This window comes from Drepanopeziza brunnea (assembly GCF_022702325.1).
Source record: "Drepanopeziza brunnea f. sp. 'multigermtubi' strain 214-2 chromosome Unknown ctg8, whole genome shotgun sequence".
NCBI lineage: Eukaryota > Fungi > Ascomycota > Leotiomycetes > Helotiales > Drepanopezizaceae > Drepanopeziza > Drepanopeziza brunnea.
In genome coordinates this window covers 1138408-1159252 of record NW_027094071.1, presented here as the reverse complement: position 1 = coordinate 1159252, position 20845 = coordinate 1138408, and the positions used below count along the sequence as shown (strand labels likewise).

Genomic DNA, 20845 nt, shown 5'->3' with positions numbered 1-20845 from the left:
CCACTCGGAATAGCTGTTGTAGCTTCCTAATTATATATATATGTCCAGTGGTATCTGATGGGTATATAGCTGAGTAGAGTTGAGAAATTGGTCTAGCAAGCGGACCGGGCGCGAATTGAGAGCAAACGGAAGTTTACACCGAGAGGAACCTACTCTCCTCCCGCTCGGAGGTTCGAGGAGGGCGTCACTATTTCAAGAATGACTGACAATCAACGAAGGCTTTTCAGTCTTTTTACTCTATCCCATACATAGACCCTGGGGGCTTGTGGCAGTACCATGGAAGCTATGCAAGCAGCCGTTGTATCGGGGGTGCATATCGTAGCCAGATATCTATACCAATTTAACAGACAAATCAAATATTTAAAGCCACTATCGCCTCGTCGTAGAGAGCCGTTCACCCCATATTGACTTGAGGCCAAGACTGATATTGCAGTACAGATTCACCTCAGCCCGAGTTCTTCTCAGGAGGTGCCGTTTTGGGTTGCAAGTCACAATCTAGCCATCGCCAGCTTCGCAGATCGTCTTTGATTTCCTGACCATGGACGGGACTGGGTGGTGTGAAATACCAATCTTTTCCAAGTTGTGCCGTACAAAGATACAAATCATCGCGGCCTCTGCTAGGTTGTCATTCTGCTTTCTCCAAATTTAATCCAAGTAAGCAACATTTATCTGTTCTCCTGTTATTAGCATTCACACTGTCTTCCTTTCAGAAATCAAGCTAGCTTGAGTTGGGGGCTATGTTTTTCTTCTGATGCACTTTTAGTGCCAGGATACTGACATCTATCAGGACACCTATTGAGTTCGCCGCTAGCATACTTGAGCGAACTACCAGTACATATAAAGAGACAAAATAAATAACCGCTCGGTAATCAGGGGTGTAAATATCCAATTTTGAAACAAAAAGCAGAACAGCTAGATTGTAAGCCAATGTTTTGGAGTGACGTTTCATGAAGATGCTTCTATTTACTTTCCTAAGCGAGAGGGAAGGGCTGGCGCTGGGATTGAGCGTGATGTGGTCTATCTCTACCTATCATACCAAGGAATAAATTATTTGATCAAGATTCCCGATGGGACCGCCATAGCGTTCAAGTTAACCTCTTTCCAATGAAATTCTGGTTTCAGATCGTAATCGTACTGACACACTTTTCTCCTACGAAAGAAAAGTCCTACAGGGGGCCGCTGTGTCGAGCCTCCCTTGTTGCTAATATATGCACTTGCAAAAAGGCAGTATTATTGGTATCAAAGGTTAGATATTTGACGTTAGCGATACACATCTCCATCAGCGACTTCAAAAAGATAGGAAAATTGCTGTTAATCTCGCTACCAGGAGCTCCCCTGAACCAGATCCTACCCTGAACCCGATCAGGATACCGGATCCAAACTTCTAGGCGTAGAAGGTAGGTAACTATCCAGGCCCTCTCCGAAATCAAAGCCGGAATCTTTCAAGACTGAGATCATAGAGCAGACTTAGTCCCGTTTGTCAGAGCCTATGCCGCAGAGAGATATAGATTCCAGTTTATCGATCTTGGTAGAATCGAACGCATATTCGGCAGATATTGCAGGGCCACGCAGCCAAGTGATTTCGTTCTAGGTTCTTTGGCAGGTGCGAATGGATTTGACGCCTAGAAGTAGGTTCTCATTCCATAATCCCGCAAAGACTTGCCAGGCGAGGGGGAAGGCTATTAGAGAAGATAATTGGTTGCTCTCGGAAGACAAGAAGCTTAAATGAAGAAACTAGACTGATATATAGGTAGCGAAGGGGCCGAGGTACTCGAAGATGGCTCTGAATAAGCAGAGAGAACTTGAGAGAGACCAGGCATATATATCTACGTACGCACAGCTAGGCTGCACCGCCCCTGAAGGCTTTCAAAACCCCATCACTTTGCAGAAGAATTGAGAATCTGAGGCCAGAACAGTACTTCGTGAGATGGTAGCCGAGAAGCCAAAGGTAATGCTTACTGTAAGCGAGAAGAGTAGATAATAATCGGCACAGCCGAGTTGTGTTACTGCTACTCTGCAGTAACTGTAAACGCCATATCTAACAAGCAATGTGGAATCTACAGGAAAAAATTTGCTCGCATGAAGTTCAGCTCTCGATGTAACGCCATCGACTTCAATAGCCGGCCGGCGGGCAGGATGAAATAAGAAGACATCTGCAGAGGTGTCGCTTGAGAGATTCGCAAAGTCAGCTACCAGATGCATGATACTGATACCGAAGCAATGATTATCTTCAATGCATTTAGTATTGCACGCCGAGGCCGTATGTTATCGAGCCTGTGCATTGAGGGTGAAGGATGGAGAGTGATTTGTATGTGCTCAGCTGGCTTCATTCAAGCGTGTGTGAAACAGCAATCAAGTATGTGGCTGGGCTGGCAAGATCGCAAAAAATATAACTTGAAAACCAGTAGTTCTTGCAGTCTGATAATGGTATTATTTACATATATCAAAGTGTTGATGGGACGGACGATATGAACGTTCGAGGCCAAGACGATCCGATCTTTAGCGCAAGGCGCAAAATCGAGTCCAGGTACTAATTTTGGGAAAAGCTCCGTTCCCATTCAATAAAAACAACGACAACGAAATCCACAACCACGCTCTCACGAACGCTGCATCCCCGTGCAGGTACGAAGAAATCTCGACTCCCAAACCTCTGCAATCATAGACTGAAACCCAGCACAGCAGCAATCCGCCAGCACCCAGCAGCACACTCCAGAGAAGAAGAAGAAGAAGAAGTTAAACCCACCTCTCCCACCAACCGCACTGCGCCCAGCAGGGCCACGACGCCCACCATGTCCCTCGTCCACCTCGCGAACGTCTGCTCACACCTGCAAAACGCGTCCAAAGCGCGGCTCGGGCTGACCTCCGTCCCCTCCACCAACATGATCCTCACGCTGACGCTCGCGCTCCAATCGTCCGGCTTCCTCAGCTCCGTCACCCGCGGCGGGCTCCACCCGCCCCCGATGGACGACCTGTCCTCGTACACGCCCGAGCCCGTCACGCAGGACAACATCTCGACGCGGCGGCTCTGGCTGGGCATGAAGTACTGGAACAACGAGCCCGTGCTGAGCAAGATGCAGATGGTGAGCAAGCCGACGAAGCGGGTGTGGATGGATGTCGAGGGCTTGGGCAGGATCATCCGCGGGAGGGAGGCCGGTATTGTGAAGGGCTTGACGCGGCCGGGAGAGTGTATGTTTGTGAGTACCGACAAGGGGGTGTTGGAGGCGAGGGAGTGTGTGGAGAGGAGGGTTGGAGGGATGTTGCTGTGCAGAGTTCTGTAGGGGGGAGGGGATGGATATGAGTATAGAGACGGCCATGGAAAAAGAGCATTGGGACCGACGGAGCCTCTCCTGTTAGATGATCTGCTGGTTCTTCGCAGCAATCGGCGAATAGAGGGATACAGGGAGGAAGTGAGTATGTGCGAAATTCTGCCGCCGCACAACAGATTTTCCAAAGCAAACCTCGGAAAGGATGTGGAATACGTGTATTTCAGGGCGGTATGGATGGCGTCCGTTAATTCATCTGCTTGACGAGTGGAGACATGCCACGAAATGTATAAAATGGAGGAATCGGACTTTGAAGGATCAAATCATTGCTTTTGGTCTATCTATCTGTACATCCCAGCTACAAATTATCTATAATCGTCTCAGGATATCGTCCACCACCTCACTCGTCAAAGCCTTTCCTCCCAGATCAGGACTCAAGTACTTGCCCTCCTCCAGGTTGGCATCAACCGCAGCATATATCTTGGCGGCAGCCGTCTCTTCGTTTAAGAACTCCAGCATCAAGGCCACACTTCTCAACGTTGCAATGGGGTTGGCGATATTCTGGCCCATGATATCCGGAGCGCTTCCGTGGCATGGCTCTCCAATTGCGAAGCCCTCTCCAACATTGGCACTCGGCACCAGTCCCAACGAGCCGACCAAGGCAGCAGCTCCATCTGACAAGATATCTCCGTACAAGTTGGGCGCAACAATGACATCGTAAGTCTCTGGCTGGCGGAAGAGCTTGTAGACCATCGAGTCGACGATCTGCTCCTCCACGCCCAGACTCGGAAACTTGGCCAAGGCCTCGCGGGCAGTGGAGCGGAAGAGTCCATCGGTCTGGCTCAAGACATTCGACTTGTGGGTAATGGTGACCATCGGCGCCTTGTGTATGCTCGCAACACCACTCTCCCGCAGCTTCTGTCGGCGCTCCGCAATCTGGCCGGCCATAGTCGCGATTCTGTATGAAGCCCGCTCGGAAATCCTCTTGGTGGCCTCGGCAACCTTCCCGCTGCCATCGGCCGCTTCATAGGTCTTCTCCTCCTTCACGTACAGATCCTCGGTGTTCTCCCGCACGATGACCATGTCGATGGGGTTCTTGGCCGTCATGACGCTCTTGACGGGTCGGACGTTCGCGTACAGGTCCAGGCGCTTGCGCAATGCGACGATGGGCGAGGAGTAGCCCTTGACCGCCTTGGAGGGCGAGCTGACGGCGCCGAAGAGCGCGCCATCGCACTCTTTCTTGAGGATGTCGACGGTCTTGTCTGGGAGGGCGGCGCCGTATTTCTCGAAGGTTTCGAATCCGGCTTCAAGATTGACGAATTCGAATTTCAGTTTGAGCGATGCAGGCAGCGCCTCGAGGATGCGGCGACCGGCGGGGATGACTTCTTTGCCGATGCCGTCGCCGGGGATGAGGCCTATGTTTTTGGGGTGGAGGAGGTCAGAGGGATGATATGGTGGGTGTGGTCTCCTGGATCAATTGGGGCATTGCCTACCTATGCGAAGCGTTCGGGCAGCCATGGAGGAGTGGATGGGTGGGGTGTAGATGGATGGACGGATGGTGTGCAGTAGGTTTTTATTTTTATTTTTTTCTTCTTTCGCCAACCATACATGAGGCTGAGAAATTATTATCGGGCGTACGGAGGTAAAGGCCCGACGCCAGTTAATCCCAGCCACGCCGTCCCGCCCATGCCCTTGTGCACGTCTCAGCTTGAACTCGGTTCACATCCGCACGTTCGGAGTATTGCATTAAGTTGGATCTATAATTACTAGTAATTTGCGGTGTTGCGCTGTGTTGTGATATGTGATGTGGTATTTTTTTTTTTAATAAAGTCCTGACCATATATGAGACAATAATCAACAAAACGGATACGTACCTCGGTTTACCCGGGTTATTTATATATAAATACAATATAAGCGACCTACGGTCCTGATAACTTCCTGGACATCCAGCTTGTGCTTTGACAGCGTGTTGCTTTGGCTACATCTGTACCGGTTACCTATACATACCCCTACGAAACCCGTCCCTCCTCTACTTCTACCGGTCCCATCTTCCTTCCGCTTCATTCACCATCCCAGCCCGACATCTCACAGCGTGAATCTGTGAATCTGTGAATCTCGCACCGCCCAACGCAATTCCATTCCATACAAACGGGACACCCTAACCCAGTAGCACGAGCAATCTTGGCGTGACCTGGCCTCGATTTCCGCACAGTGTCTGGAGTCGGATCCGACTTCGCTGGCCGCTCTTCGAATTCGATCGACTCAACTCAACTCGACTCGACTCGACTCGACTCGACTCGACTGGAAGCATCACCCAACTGAATACAATCCTGCCAGGCTCATGCGTGAGTTCCTCCTTGGGCCAGCCATTGCTTCGGAGAAGTTCTGAAAAGGAAGGAACCACCAGACCCTTCTCCCGTCCTCTCCAAGCAACTACTGAGCACCATGTCGGGCGGCGTTCGAAACCTCCGGGCCATGTTCGAACAGAACAAGGAAAGCAGTCCGCCAGACAGAGGGCGTTCTCCCGGAGAGTCTACAGGTGAGCATTTCGACTTTGCTTTGAAAGGTGACCGACTAAATAAGATCAAAAGGGGTCGCTAGCAGCACGGGCACATCTCCACGACCACTGTCGAAAGTTCGGACAAGCTTCGTGGCCGTCGAGAGGAACGGAGGCCAGCTGGGATTGAAGAGGGATACCAGTGGTGACACAAACATACACAAGCGGAGAACAAGCTTCAGCGTGGACGAGGCAGACAATCCACAGGCAGCGATAGACCGGAAGCGGTCGACAGCGACCGAGATGGATGCTCGGAATAGCAGCGATCCTATTAAAAAGACGGCACCGGAGAAGGCCACGGGAGAGCCGAATACCAAGATGACCAGCAGCAGCAATCAAGCGCAGGACCCCGTAAAGACGGAAACTGTCAAGATGGAAAAGAAGCCGGCAGCATCTGCAACACCTAATGGCCATACAAACGGAAGCAAGCCGGCCACAAAGCCGGCAGAGAAGGTTTCGACGACCAAGGCATCGTCCAAACCCCCTCCCATTACCACAGCAAGCTCGACCACCGAATCTAAAGCCTCTCCGAAGAAGGTGAAAGATCCAGCTCCCAGAATACCCAAAACTCCAACCAGCCCCTCTAAGAGTCGACCAAAAGAGCCACCTGCGAAGACTCTGGACCAGAAGCCAGAGAAGAAGGCAGAGAAGGAAACGAGTAGAGCACCCACAGCCCAAAGCCGTGCCCCAAGCCGTGCCACGAAGCCTGCAAGCAAGCCACCCACCACCGTAGCACATGGCACTCCTGTAAAGACCAGAATTCCGCCTTCGCCCCCCCAATCCGGCTTCGTCAAGCCCAGACCCAAATCCCCAACTCGGCCCATCAAGCTCCCAGCATCGTTGACCGCTCATACCGCCTCGTCTGGCTCGAAGACTGCTGCAGCAGGCGGACCACCACCCACCAGGCAATCGGTCAGCCGTGCATCCGGGAATATACAATCGACTCATTCTCGACAAGCTCATAGCGTATCAAGTCGCGCCCCAAGTCGAGCAAGCACTACTACCTCCAAGGCGGCACTCACTCGGAAGCCTTCGACAGTGAAGAGTGGTAGCACCAGACCCTCCCTCGGCCCTCCACCATCAAACCAATCTCTGAAGAGACGATCCTCACGGCAAAGTCTCCCCTCAAGTGCACCAGCAGACGAAGGATTCCTTGCTCGGATGATGCGCCCGACTACGGCTTCGGCATCGAAAACTGCCGAGAAGCCTGTCACTCCTCCGAAAACATCACAATCGGCAAAGCGGCCCGTGACGAGGGATGGACCAATGAAGCAAGCCTCGGCTCTTGGAAGCCCGGTGTCCCAGAAGAGCCGCCGGAAGGAAGTTTCTCCAACTCGACGAGCCAAGCCCGTGGTAAAGAGTCCCATTAAGGCTAAGGAGCAGAAATTGGGCTCGAAGGAGCCGGTTACGATCAATGTGGCAGAGAAGCCTTCATCTCAAGGCAAGCCAGAAGAGAAGGTACTCCCGGTCGAAACTCCGGTCGTTCCGGCCCAGTCTCCAGTTGTTGAAGCTGCCAAGCCTGAGGTCGAGGAATCCAAGCCAGTCGAATCAGAGGGTTTACAGGTCGAAGAGGTCATGCACGAGACTGCTGTCCCGGTTGCTGAAGACCCGGTTGCTGAAGACCCGGTTGCTGAGGACCCGGTTGCTGAGGACCCGGTCGCTGAGGACCCGGTTGCTGAAGACCCGGTTGCTGAGGACCCGGTTGCTGAAGACCCGGTTGCTGAGGACCCGGTTGCTGAGGACCCGGTCGCTGAGGACCCGGTTGCTGAAGACCCGGTTGCTGAGGAGAAAGCCGCTGTTGAAGATACGCCCGCTCCAGCTCAAGAGAGCTCGGAACCTTCTGTCGGAAGGGAGAAAGCTACACCGACGACCGACGCACAAACCCCGCCTACCTCGGTGGTTGGGCAACCTGCAGCCTCGGCCACCTCAGAAGCAGGGCCCGGTACGGAAGAGGCGCCATTGGTCGTGGAGCCCGCCTCCATTCCATCTCCAAAAGTCGTCGCCGAGCAGGAGAAGTCGGAAGAGGCTGGGCTCGAATCTCCATCGAAGTTTGAGACTCTCGGCTCCTCCCCGGAACCCAAGGCTCCAGAGAAGGTGGAGGAAATGAAACCATCGAAGGGTGAGGATCCAGCGGATATTGCGGCGAGAAAGGAGGTATCTAGGATGAACGCCGAGTTCATGAAGGCTGCTGGACTCCAGAAGTAAGGACTGTGTGGATCAACAAATGGCCGCATGTCGAAGGGAAGCCGGCAGTAAATTGGAGTGAGGGGGAGCGACCAGAGACTTGTATTTGATACGTGTGAGATAGCGGCAGTTTGGTGTTAAGTAGCAATTCTAGTGATATCCTGGGCGGTGCCTCTCTCGATTGGAGGAGGGTGAGTGGCGAGAGGCAAATGTGAGATGTGACGTGAGGTGTGATGATGCTGGATTATGGAGTGGTTTAAGGATGAGTATTTACATACATTACAATGAGTAGCGAGGACAGGGGAGGGCTGGTGGTTTTTCGTCGAGTAAAAAGCGTGGTATTCGCTAAGATGGGATGAATACAGTAGTGCACACACATCTGGGTATCTACCTATCCTACAGAAAATCATCCTTTGCTGTTTTCATACTTCATCCCGATCGAAGCCCGAGCCTCCCAGGGAATCCAATCCCTCTCCGTGTTCCACTGCATCTCTTCCTTCCTCTTCTTCCTCCCGACTCGCCCCTTTTTAAATCTTTCAGCTCATAAACTCCGTTCGCTAACCCGACCGACCCGCCCTACTCACTCATATCACGTTCATCAGATAATACGTCCACGTCGGATCAACCTTCAGGCCGCGCGCATAGAACTCCCCCAGGATCTCCATGTACTGGCTCTCCAGCACCTTACAGGCGGTCCGCTCCGCCAGCTCGTCGCGGCCGCTCCCGCTCCGCTTCTTCTTCGCCTTGACGAGCCGCGTCTTGATGTCGAGCAGGATCTTCTCGCCGACGAGGAGCACGACGGCATCGAGGAAGGACTTGGCGGCGGCGGGCGACATGATGCTCTGCAAGATACCGCGGCAGAGATCGAGGGACGCTTCGTAGAGCTCCCAGGTCGGGGAGGCGTGGATGGATGACCACCAGCGTAGGATCCACGGGGGGGCGGAGCCCGTCGTCGTCGTCGTCGTCGTCGAGGAGAAGGCGAGGAGGAGCGCGCTGATGAGAGGGACGCGCTCGGTGGAGGGGAGGGCGCTGGTGATCTGGTCGAAGAGGTTGGGGGCTCCGGCCGGGGAGGGCTTGAAGATGGAGAGGGTCCAGCCGTCGAGGGCCAGGAGGGAGTGGGCGTACTCGATGAAGTCGTTGAGGGTCTTCCACTTGGTGACGAGGGTGGAGAAGACGGCGGAGGCCACCGGGATGGGCGCTGCCGGGACGGACGGGTCGTGGTTGGTGGTCGACGGACTTGGGTAGTGATCGCTTGCCAGGGCAGGCGAATGACGGCGATGGGATGGACTACTCCAACCACTACTTGTGCTGATGTCGCTCCGACATACTGCTGGCCTGCTGATGCCTCTCTTCTCCGGAGTACAGCGGTTCACGAGCTGGAGATACTTCTGGCGATATTCGTCCGCCAGATCAGACCGTCGCTGCTTACTTGGCTGGAGGTTATCCTGCTCTTCCATCTCGATGATCTGTAGGGAGTCTTTGTAGAAAGACGGGTCAACATCGGCATCCAAATGTCGGAAGTCCTTGAGGACATCGAGGTACTTGCGTCGCTTCCAGTGACTGGGGTCGTTCTTGCAAGCAGTGAGTCGCCGCTCGGCCATCACCACCAGAGCGCAGTCTAGGAATCTCTGGCCCGCCACCTGCGAGATGGTTGCGTCCGCTCTCAGCATCTCCTTTGCGTTTTCCCAGTCCTCGGAGCAGTAGGTGGCTTCGCATTCCCCGTCGTCGTCCGGATGCTCCTCCTCCTCCTCCTCCTCCTCCTCCAAGTCCTGGCAACGGAGAACGGACCTCCAGGCATACCTCCACGCCTCGAAGGGATAGTCCGGGTTGCCATGAGACCGCAGATCCTCCTCCAGGAAAGCTTTGTTGAGCATGTGCTGCTCCTCGGGGGGGACGAGGACCTGGATCAGCTTGAACAATATCGGACCATTGTCCGGATTCGAGCGCTGCACCCACTCGTCGAACTTGGGATGCTGAACGCACAACAGCGCGGATTCGCCTTGAGGTTGCCATCTCGTCAACAGCTTCTCATAAGCGGACATGACTGCGAAAGGCCCTCGCTCCGATAGGTGCCGTGCCCGTGTCTCGAGGGTCCTCGGCGAGGACGGACCGGTCTCAGTATCAGGACCATCTAAAGTCAAGCGAGGCGGAGGAAGGCCCGGGCTCGGCCTCCTCGAGGTACTTCTCGCACGTTGGTGTCCGCTTGCAGACTTGTTGATTCTGTCGATGATGATGTTGTTTTTGTTGTTGTTGTTGTTATTCTTCTTCTTCTTCTTCTTCTTGCTCTTCTCTTCTGGACCCAGACCAACCCTCTTCCGGTACAAGCGCTTCCTAATTTCAAGCAGTGTCAGACCAACCAATACCTCGTGACGGATCCCAGCCATTGCGCTTCCTTACGATGCGTGGATTCCATGCTTCTCGCGGAGGAGATCTCGGACTTCGTCAAGTGGTTTCCTCTCGGCGACATAGTGGTCCAGCTCCGCCTTGTGGCTCTTCCAGTCTTGCGGCGGCATATTACAGATAGATGTCATGTCACTCCCATTCAAAATTGACCAGCAGCGAGGAGGAGGAGGAGGAGGAGGTGAAGCGAGAGGAGGAGTAGATGAAGAAGTAGAAGGAAAAGTAGAAGAAGAAGAAGAAGAAGAAGAAGAAGAAGGAGAAGAAGGAGCAGAAGAAGAAGTAGAAGAAGGAGGGGACGGAAGAGAAGGAGATGATACCGAGGAAGAGGAAGAAGAAGTAATGAAGAAGAGGTGTGGAAGGCATCCAGGCATTAGTGTCTGACCACCGTCCAGGGAGTTAATTACAGTCTTACGGAGGAGGAGCGACGCGATGCGATGCGCTGCAATGCAATGCAGGTGCAGGTGCAGGTGCAAATGCAAATGCCAATGCAAATGCCAATGCCAATGCCAAAGAGGAAGCTGCTCTAAGCTGCTCTAGTCCTCTAGTCCTCTGTTCCTCTATTCCTCGAGTCCCCGAGTCCTCGAGTCGTCGAGTCGTCTAGTCTGCTCCGTCGCGGCTCTCGGTACTCTATCTGGTATCTACGGACTCGACTACCGGTCCGGTAAATGTCCTCTACTCTATTCGACGGTAACCCCCCACCCAACAAAGGACCCGACCGACCGACGGACGGACTGACCGACTGACCGATCTCCCTCCCTCCCTCATCCTCATCGCCTCTGCTTCCTCCTTCCTCCCCTCTGCCTGATATTCTGCTGCAGGATATCCAGGACTTGACGCCTTACCCGCCCAATACCATCCGCAGCTCTGACTGCATGCTGCAGGCGGGATGGCTGGCTGGCATTTCTCCCGAGACGGGTCCTCCCAGGAAATGCACGTCGGGCGCCGCCGCGCTGCACGCCGACGAGGCTTTGGATTCCGGCCGCCATTGCTTGGTCCGTCGTCACCAAGCGGTCGCAAGGTGAAGTAGGTAGTCTAGTCTGATTTAATCTCACGCGGACCTGTCCGTGTTCATGCAATGTGCAGGTACTAGTGGTTGTAGTAGTAAATAGTAGTAGTAAATACTATACTATACTATACTATACTATACTATACTATACTATACCTACTATACTGACTTCTACAGTATACTTACAGTATCCATATCCATATCCATGTCCTGGTCCTGGTCCTGGTCCTGGTCCCCCCCTGTCCCCTCGTCCCTCGCGCCTGGAGGAGAAGAGATCGCCACCAGCCCGTCACCGAAGGAGGAGCGTCCCGTGGGGTTACAGAGGGGGATCGCGTAGGTCGGCTGGGGCGTGACAGGAGCATGAGCACCGGGTCGGGATGTGTGGGGGTGCACCCCTTCTTCAGGCTTGCTTGCTTGTTTGTTTGTTTGTTTGTTTGCAGAGGAGGTAGCGAGGTAAGGTAAACAAGTCTATTACTGTTCTTACTTTTTGTGCTTATTTACAATTTCACTCGGTTCTTTTAAGTTATATGTCTACATGTACGTGTATTCTTTCTCTCGCTCTCTGTTTCTCGCTCTCTCTCTCTTTATGTCTTTCTCTCTCTTCCTCTCTCCCCCCCTCCCCCTCTCTCTACGTGCTGCATCTCGGGGAACACGTCGAGATGAATGAGACATTCATTTAGTCATTCACCCCGCTTCCTTCCCTCACCGACCCTCTCTCTCGTCCCTTCTTTTGCTCGACGGTCAACTATTGATCCGACCACCGAATCTTAGCTTCTAATTAGAGTCTCCCCTTCCCGGCTGCCGAACCCTTCCCGGCACAAGCACGCTATGCCGCGGCTGGGACGGCACATCCTCCCCGGAATAGACGGGCCCATGATGTAAGGTAATAATATGAGTAGCAAAGAGCAAAAGACCCCGGGAATCTGACAAGTAAAGTACGGCGCGAGCGCGAGATAGAGTTTTTTCGCCGCCAAGCGGCCCCTTTGCGCCATGGTTCGGGCTGCTTTGCCACCAGACGACGGGTATCCCGGCCGAACTACGGGTCTGGGCAGCCGGCATTGGCATCCAACTCTGTATCGAGGTCGTACCACCTCTCCGTTAAACTGTCGTCGCCACGAATCCTTTCTCTTGGATTACATGATCACGTATCAATGCAGGAAAGTATGTGATATTTCCGGGGGAGATCGACAGCCTGGATCGAGACGAGGCGAGGCGGGCGGGAGGCGGTACGGTATGGTACAGTAAGTAAACATTACTGTAGCGGAGCCCGAGAGCGATATGCTTTTACTATGGATGCATGCATCACTGCTGATCATTCTCTTGGAATGACGGGATAGAGTCGAGCGGAGTACTTGTCCTGTAACTGTGTTATACCGGTACTATACACTACCGGTATACAACTCCTACACCTATCGACTCTGTATACTTACTACGTACAAACTACCTCGGCTCGAAGACTCGTGTGTACTTACCTCCATTCAGACTAGCGCTGCTGAGTCAGTCTCACTCTCGCTTGATTGAAGTGACCTCGGCCTCCATGGCTCAAGTATTCTCAGTCTTCCATTCTCTCTCTTCCGTTCCCTCTCTTCCAGTCTCTCTCCATCTGGATGTCTCACACGAGTCGCATCAATAGCTGCGACTTCCACTCCGTATCATCATACCATATCAGCGAGAAGTCTATGCAGCAGCGGTACGGCGTACGAGCAACAGATGGGGCATTAATTCATTCGCTCACTCATTGACTCGTTCATTCCAGGGCAAAGAGAGCGTGGTAGCAAGGTAGCAAGGTACCCGAGGTGGGATACATATGTCCTTTTGAGTCATGTTGTTGCTTTGAATTTTGCGTTTCAATTGCTACCCAGTACTGCTTGCTCTATTCTATCATCACCATCTGGAGTCCCCTTCGCTGCGTTTTTGAATCACCACCCAGGTCTCTCTCTCCGGGACCCTGGTATGGTCACGACGGCGGCTTATGTTTAGGCAACCGTCGAACTGCGCTCCAATTCCTGCAAGCTCTTGTGCCCATTTCGTCGGGTTCCTCCGTGCGGCACGCGGGTAGTGGTCTTCTCCTGGATTCCAGAATTTAGAGCCTTTCTGGCCTTCTTCCGCATGTCGATGATCGTCGAAACCATACTCGGTCTTCACACAGACGACAGCTCCCGGCGCCAGTCCGAATGACGCCTGCTGGGAAGCATCGGTGGAATGAGACTCGATGAGAGACTCGTGAGTGCTGATATCAACATCAAGCCCTGTGCGATGGCTTGAGAGCGCTTGGCCTAAAGCGGGCTGTCGGTGGCTGTGCCGACGCAGTGCGTCATTGATGAAAGTGTAGTATATCAGTGCGATATAGTAGGAGACGTCTGAAGTATGAACGAGCGAAGACAAATCGGCAGAGGTGGTGTTGTTGTCGTCGTAGGAGTTGAAAGGGAATGCAGCGCTGCCTGCCCCAGCCGATGATGGCCTGCACATAGATTAGTAGCAGGATACATATTGCAGTCTGAGGGCATAGACGTACAGGGTCAAGCGACCACTTGAAGCGGCGGGACTTCTTTGCGAAAGCCCCATCCTGGCCGGAGTTTGAGCTTGTACGTTCCAGAATTCCTGATTGATAGCTCTAGCAGAAACTCCTTGGGATGGGAAAGGATATGAGAAAGGTGTGTTGGAGAACAGGAAGAGTAAGAAAACTAGGAGATATCATTTATACACACTCGTATGGTCGCAGCGAGCCCGGTTTTGCGAACCATAATCAAGCTGCACCGAAGTCGGATGCCTTGGTGGCACACAGCGAACCAGAATCAATGCGATCCACGATGTAGAGATAGGGCGCTGGTAGTATCCACAGCTTCCGAAATCCTGGCGCAGCGTTGGACGCTGAGGTTGAGGCTGTCATTAAAAAGCAATTTCCTATCGAGGACTGGATGCTACCCTCACTCGCACCCCATTCATGACCAGTCGCCTTCGACACCTTCTGCACCATTGCAACCGCTCTCTCGCTGCTACTCCTTGCCACCTACCAGCTTTTGGTATCGCGTGGTCGTTCAGTGTCCTCTACTGTAAGTCAGTCTGACAACCCCAAGACGGCTTCCTGCACTGTTGTGCGAAGGCTCTCCAGAATGAGGACTTCGGAGGGGCTTGGCTACCCAATGGAGGCCTAGATTTTGGCGCCGACCATTCTCTGGCGCTGCAGTGTGCCTCTTTGCGATGCCCCGAAAGGCCGTTGACTGAAGCACAACTAACAGCACAACTCGCCTCATAGGGCTGGGTCACACTATCTGGCGACTCTGGCTGGATGTTTTTCTGAGTGATGTCTGGTCTGTAGTCCAGAATCCTTTGCTGCACCGGGAACCCAATTCGCATAGTGGCGGTAGTGGTCACTACGCCGGCTGAGCGGTGAGCTGTACAAACAGGTAGTATGGTTGGGCTGGGATATTCGGGCCAGAGGGGGAGAAAATAGGCCCGCGGAGAGGCTGCCGATATTGCGTCTGTCCTACGAGCCTTGACCACTTATCCAACACTTTGTCCTTCTCTGTGATCCTGTCACAAAGTCTTGGGTTCCACAATCTTAAAATAAAGAGAGGCAAACCTGTGGCCAAAGCTTGTACGTAGTACACTCGCTCTTCTTTAACCCGGATTCAAGGCAACGACGTGTATTGCCCTTTTTCCGTGGATAAGAGATTATGGGAGGTATCTGGCAACCTAAGCCGAGCTGTCTATCTATTGGTTCCAGCGCCAGTCATTCTCTTGCAGATGTTTGCACTTTCTTTGTTCTTCTTGCCAGAGCAGAGACTAGACAATGTCTTGTTTCCGATCCAACTCTCTTTATCGTTAGGCCGCAGACAAAATTAGGGAGAGACGCGGCATTCACAAATCACAAAGCTTAGATCAATATCCGTCCGCCCTAACAATAATCACAATAAATCATATGGATTTCTCTACTACGATCCCCATACCCAGTGCCACTCCCAAAGTCAATCCCTTCGTAGCGTACCGACTGGAGCAAGGAGGTAGTTCCCCACCCGGCTTCTCGAAACTCTCGTCAGTCCCATGCGGCGGCACTTCTCGTCTCTTCCCAGTCTAGATATTCAGGGATGTATCATGTGACTTTTCCGCCGACTAGCCGGCATGGTTTGAAGAAAGGCGCACACAGCTAGCTACATCTCCAAGACGGCATTGTTCCTCTTTGGCTTCATTCAGCAGCCTTCTCCACCTTAGCCACTGCCTGTTTGGCCATCTCTCTGGCTCTCCTCGGCGCAGACGCACCGTGCTCGAACTGCAGACGCTCTCTCTCTCTCTCTCTCTCGTCTGACATCACCGGCAAGCAGGCACATCTCACAGCAGCAGCAGCAGCAACAGTAGCCATTGAGACTCTCAAAGCCTCGCTCGCTGCTGCTGTTGGAAGTATGCCATCATCGCATCGCTTGCTCATTCTCATACGGTTGGTGTTCCTTCGTTGTCTGAGGATATGCTGGCGATACTCGCCTGGCGATAGGATGTTGGTGTTGGGCCCGGCGCGAGTACAATATCAGTAGTACTGTTTCTATCTGAGATAAATTACGGGGAGAGAGTTGTTGCTTGTTTGTTTGGGAGGAGAGTTGGTTTTTTTATCGTTGTTGTTGTTGTTGTTGTTGTTGTCGAAACTTGGCTGGTATATCTCGGGATAGGTCTGGTGTTAGCTGAAGCTAATAAGATAAGATAGAATGAGACTTCTGACAGCGATGGGAACACCCGTGTTTTGCTATTCTCTACCTCTAGGATTATTTTCTAGTCCTTGGCGACTGCTCTGCATGCTGTGCTGAGGGCTGTTCATTGACGCGGTGGACTGGACATGAAGTTTCAGATGAGACACGAGTTAAACGAAGCGCTTAGTTGCTTAATTAGCGAGGAGGCCGCAGCCCCATGAGCTTTGTTCGCATTCTGCATTCAGGGCTGCTCACATTTTCTTACATTTCACTCCCAGCGGGAGAATCTATTTGTCAAATCTCTTCATTCCCCAAAAACCAATCCCTAATACTCACACATCCCAAGATACTTACTTTACTTACTTACTGCCCAAGTCCAGCTCCCACCGCGGCCAGATTCAGACACCAGAAGATCAGACCAGGTACTCTCCGCGTCTCTTTTCTTCCCCTCTCAGCCGTCGCGGTCACGACGCTCACTCTCCGCATCCGCAGCAGTCGAAGCAGCTCCACCAGTAGCTCGAGCGACACACGTGGCAGTCGAAGTTGCGGTGCCCGATGAAGACGTTCGTCCAGCCCTGGTAATGGCCGCATTGCTCGGGGGAGCTGGTGCTGCCGTTTTCAAGGCGCTCCCTGAACTCGGCGCAGATTGCGTAGCCTCGGATCTGGTGAGAACAGGAATGCGTGAAGTGGCCCCTCTTGCACATCTTTGCCGATTCGCTGCTGCTGGTGGTGGTGGTGGTGGTGGTCGTCGTCGTCGTCGTCGTGTGGTCTCCTCGGTGCTTTCGGGCTGAACTGTATGTGTGTATGTATGTGTGTGTATGTGTGTGTGTGTGTGTGTGTGTGTAGTCGTTCCGCAAGAGCGCATACAGATAAGAGAGAGCAGCCTGGAGGTGAAAAATCCTCGAAACATATAGCTTGGATTCTAACCCTGTTCACGCATTCTTCTCTCTGCTGTCCTTCTTCCCACCCTTGCTATCTACTTCTGATTTCTATCCTGTTCGTAGTCCTGGGATGTGGTATCCTCTTTCCCACCCTGGCTGTTTATATCAAGAAGCGTTGTTTATCACTCCTCGCTTAAATTAGGCGCGAGACTGCGTCACGGGTTGACAGCGAGGAGCTGGCTGGTCTACCTATGTTACAGATTTGAGGAGCGGAAGATCAAGATAAGAATTGATTATCTGGCTCTGCTATTAGGTATCATCTGTTACTCTCGCCTTTTTTTTTTTTTTTTTTTTTTTTTTTTTTTTTTTTTTCAAATATATATACATATACATTTCTTTTTCACCACTTAGAAGAAGCTTTTCGCCCATCTTTCTTTTCACCACCTGCCACCTCTTTGTTCAGCGGCACTCTTGGCGCGAGAGCACCGACCGAGACCTCTTGGGCGGCTCGGCCCGCGAGGGGCTAGTTTCTTAAACATCCACGTCGCATTGTCTCCTCTTTAGCGAACGGGTCTCGCGACCTCAATGACAAGGTCGACCGGATGCACTCGTCTCCAAGAACAAGGAGGGAACAGCCCCAACACGAAGAGAAAGCAGCATCGATCGACCTCTTGCGCCAGAGTCGGCCAGGCCTACCTAGCCTGACTGTGATGGCTGTCACAAAGGTAGTGGTTGATTGCGACTGATGAGGCCGCACGCAGAGAGGTCGAGGTATTATAGGCATAGGCGCCATCGCTACTCTGATCAACCCGCTAAACCACTTCTTATCAGTAACCCTTGCGGCTGTCGTGGTACTGGTTACAGGACGGGCAGCTTCGAATAGGCATGGTCGCCATGTCACTGTGGTCTAGCTTAGAGATTTCTCGTGGGATATCGAGCTGCTGCTGCAGCTGAGGGCATACGAGAGGAAGGATCGCGTCGTTGGAAGCGGCATTGTCGCTTTGGGGGGGGGGGGGGGGGGGGGGGGGGGCTGCTAGAACGGCAGGAGCCACGAGAGCAATTACGGCGACGAAGAAACGTCGCTCAACATCATCTTGACAAAATGATAGAAAAAACAGAAGTCGCTCAAAAAGGTCGCTGGAATTGGTAAGGAGCAGAAGGGGGATCGATTCTGAGTGGATCTAAATACTTGTTTTGAAAAACCCTACATTATCCTGGACTTCGATCTGTGATTCCGCTTCCGTCGCAGATGATATACTTTTCTGTGAAAATTACCGGTAGTTGACAGGCTATGTTTCGTAGACACAATATTACGGGCCGATGGGTTCGCGCTTTTTAACAACGGCGCGGCGAGATGGCACTCTACGCCGTATAAGGTAAAAATTAGAAGATCTTGACATCACTACTTCTTAATCTCCAGAAGCCCCGGCCGGCGCTGTTTTCAGTTTTTTGTCGATTTTTTTTTTTTTTTTTTTTTTTTTTTTTTTCCAATGATATGCCTACCTTGCTAGCCATTCCCTTTCCTCCATTCCAGCGCGGGAAATAGGCAAAGAGTATGTATAACTGCAGTGCGTAAGAGACAACACCACATCATAAGAGGTTCTTGCTGATCGTTTCGAAACTGCAGAGTGTGTTATCTCTCTTCACCTTACCTTGGATCAGAGCGGAGATGACACGCCGCTGCATCCGGTCATGGGCACCTTTCCTACGCTTCCGCACCGAGATTTCTCAGGCCTGACGTAATATCCCAGGTGGACACATCAACTTTTGAACGGTTTTGCGTTGAAATTTTCGTCGTCGGTTTTCCGGCCATTTACTTTCTCGTTTTCCCCCCCCCCCCTCTCCGCGTATTGTATACAAGTCACGTGGAGCGTCTGCTCTGCACATTTGCGGATTCGTTGGTTTCTGAGATGATGAGTCAAATTGGTATCTGGCTTGATGGCTGGTAAGGAAGTACAGAGAGAAAGGCTTGCGTGCGAAACCCACGGAGAGTTCCGAGCTTCTCGGAGCGGCTTGTGAACCAGACTTGAAGAACTAGGTAGCGCCTAAACGAAAAAAATGATCTCTCGGATTCTCTGCGCCTTTTGGACTTCCTCGAGTCCTCTCTCTGTCCCTCCCGGCCTTCTCGAAACACCGCGTGTCCTTTCTGTTCTAAGTGCTTCTGGGCTCTTTTTGCTTCTTTCGCTGTGGCGTATATAGCTCAAGCTAAGCCTGGTCGAAGAGACCGACCGAGGGTGATATACATGGAACCCAGAGGTCACATGGAAACTCTTTCTCGCAGATCTTTCCACCTCATCGACCGACCGGGTTGATGGTCAATTCAATCTTCCGCGGGAGCTGGAATCTCCGGCTTCAGGAACTTCCGGACCGCGTTGAGCACCCTCCACTTCCGCGGGTTGTTCCTCTTCCACACCTCGGCCTTCAACTTGTCGAGATCCTCCCGCAGCAGGATCTGCCGCTGCTTCTGCTGCTTTCGTTCGGTCTTGAGCCGGCAGCTCTCGCAGGCGCCTTCTTTCATCAGGTAGGCGGGCCGCCGCTGGTTTTCGGGCGGGGAGAAGAGTTTGCACTGCTCGTGGGATCCGGGTGCGCCGGCGCGGAAGTCGTCGGGTTCGCGGCTGTTGTTGCGGGTGGTGTTGGCCTGGCATTTCGAGTAGATGATGGGAGCGTTGTGGCCGCACTCGGCGTAGAGTCGGTGATAGCCGAGGCACATGTCTGGCGACGATGCTTCGAACAGTTCGGTTTTATGAGCTGTTGGTTACCGAGACGTGGAATATAGGATAGATACTCGACAGATGTGTTTGAAAGCAAAAGTTATTGGATGGTGAGAAAGGTGATTCATATACTAGCTGAGATTCAAGGCTCGAGACAGAAGCCAGCCCTGTTTTGGTCTGCAACAAGTTGTCGATTGTTACGTACACGATATTCCCAAATCCGGCGCACATGTCGCTGGGTAACTGAGAAAGACAGGAACACCTTATTCTTTCTAACCTCCCATCTATCTTTTGTCTTTTGAAACAAGTCCTACTAGTCACCAGTCAGTCGGAAGTTCCAGCCCCGAGACCCAGAGTTATGTTCTTCTCGTCTTTGTCAGTTTGAGTCTTGAAAGCCTCCCCGTGGTCGCCAAGCTCTGACAATGGCTACCTCCACTCCAGAACATGCACAACAGAAGAAGCGCCTTTACCATGTGTCTTCTTTGTTTTCAGCGAGCGCTAGGCGCATCTGGTGCTTCTTTTTATTGTGCGCACACGAAGAACACCTGATTGAGGACAAGGAGCCTGGATCGAGTTTGTGCAGCAGAATGTCTGAGTGAGCTCATGTGCATAAGTATAGAAAGATATGTAGAGGCTTTTCTGATACATTTTGGAGGATCAAATCTGGGAGAGAGTGCCTGTGCTGATCTTTCCGGAATCCTATCAGAAGGTGGAGGTGGACGAGTGACAGAGCATGGGAGCGCGCTCGTATTGCGACAAAATCCCCCTGAATGTTTGAGAACAATGGGACTGTTCTCGGGTGTTGGCCCTTTTTTGGCATGCTCGGTCAATCAAAGCCCCCTGAATCATAGATGTGACTGTTTAATAGACCTAGATACAAAAGATAAAGCCGAAGTCGCTTCTTTTTCCAAGACTTTTTTCTTAGAGTTAAGCGAAAGCCAGCTTTTTATCTCTCCACTTTAGTTTAACTCTTTTAAATCCTAGTATGAATTGAATTCGTCTTGTACTTATAAACTTTTTCTTGTATTTAAAAGGTTTGCAATTTTATTTGCCTTTCAAAGTTTCTGGTTGTGGAAAGTTTAAGCTGTTAAATGCTAAGAGTTCTGGTGCGAAATAAGAGTTTATGCATTAGCATTAGAAGTGACTGACTGTAAGATGATCAGG

At 52.2% G+C, this 20845-nt stretch overlaps 6 protein-coding genes across 6 annotated transcripts; 2 read left to right on the top strand and 4 right to left on the bottom strand.

Moving 5' to 3' along the window:
* Positions 1 to 2424: 2424 nt before the first annotated feature.
* Positions 2425 to 3278, top strand: L3040_005282 (mitochondrial 37S ribosomal protein uS8m; the record flags this gene model as incomplete). Its single annotated transcript, XM_007297094.2, has 3 exons — positions 2425 to 2427; positions 2547 to 2622; positions 2680 to 3278. The coding sequence occupies 3 exons, from the start codon at positions 2425 to 2427 to the stop codon at positions 3276 to 3278; spliced, it is 678 nt and encodes a 225-aa protein (XP_007297156.2).
* A 354-nt stretch (positions 3279 to 3632) lies between these two features.
* Positions 3633 to 4781, bottom strand: L3040_005281 (uncharacterized protein; the record flags this gene model as incomplete). The annotated part of the gene is made up of 2 exons (XM_007297093.1): positions 3633 to 4678; positions 4757 to 4781. 2 exons carry the CDS (start codon positions 4779 to 4781, stop codon positions 3633 to 3635), a joined length of 1071 nt encoding a protein of 356 aa, XP_007297155.1.
* Positions 4782 to 5604: 823 nt separating this feature from the next.
* On the top strand, positions 5605 to 8025 carry L3040_005280 (uncharacterized protein; the record flags this gene model as incomplete). Its single annotated transcript, XM_007297092.2, has 3 exons — positions 5605 to 5608; positions 5671 to 5802; positions 5855 to 8025. 3 exons carry the CDS (start codon positions 5605 to 5607, stop codon positions 8023 to 8025), a joined length of 2307 nt encoding a protein of 768 aa, XP_007297154.2.
* Positions 8026 to 8588: 563 nt separating this feature from the next.
* On the bottom strand, positions 8589 to 10517 carry L3040_005279 (uncharacterized protein; the record flags this gene model as incomplete). The annotated part of the gene is made up of 2 exons (XM_007297091.1): positions 8589 to 10335; positions 10402 to 10517. 2 exons carry the CDS (start codon positions 10515 to 10517, stop codon positions 8589 to 8591), a joined length of 1863 nt encoding a protein of 620 aa, XP_007297153.1.
* A 2777-nt stretch (positions 10518 to 13294) lies between these two features.
* On the bottom strand, positions 13295 to 13975 carry L3040_005278 (uncharacterized protein; the record flags this gene model as incomplete). The annotated part of the gene is made up of 2 exons (XM_007297089.1): positions 13295 to 13871; positions 13926 to 13975. 2 exons carry the CDS (start codon positions 13973 to 13975, stop codon positions 13295 to 13297), a joined length of 627 nt encoding a protein of 208 aa, XP_007297151.1.
* Positions 13976 to 19290: 5315 nt separating this feature from the next.
* L3040_005277 (uncharacterized protein) lies at positions 19291 to 19680 on the bottom strand (the record flags this gene model as incomplete). Its single annotated transcript, XM_007297087.1, has 1 exon — positions 19291 to 19680. The coding sequence occupies one exon, from the start codon at positions 19678 to 19680 to the stop codon at positions 19291 to 19293; it is 390 nt and encodes a 129-aa protein (XP_007297149.1).
* Between the last annotated feature and the right edge of the window lie 1165 nt (positions 19681 to 20845).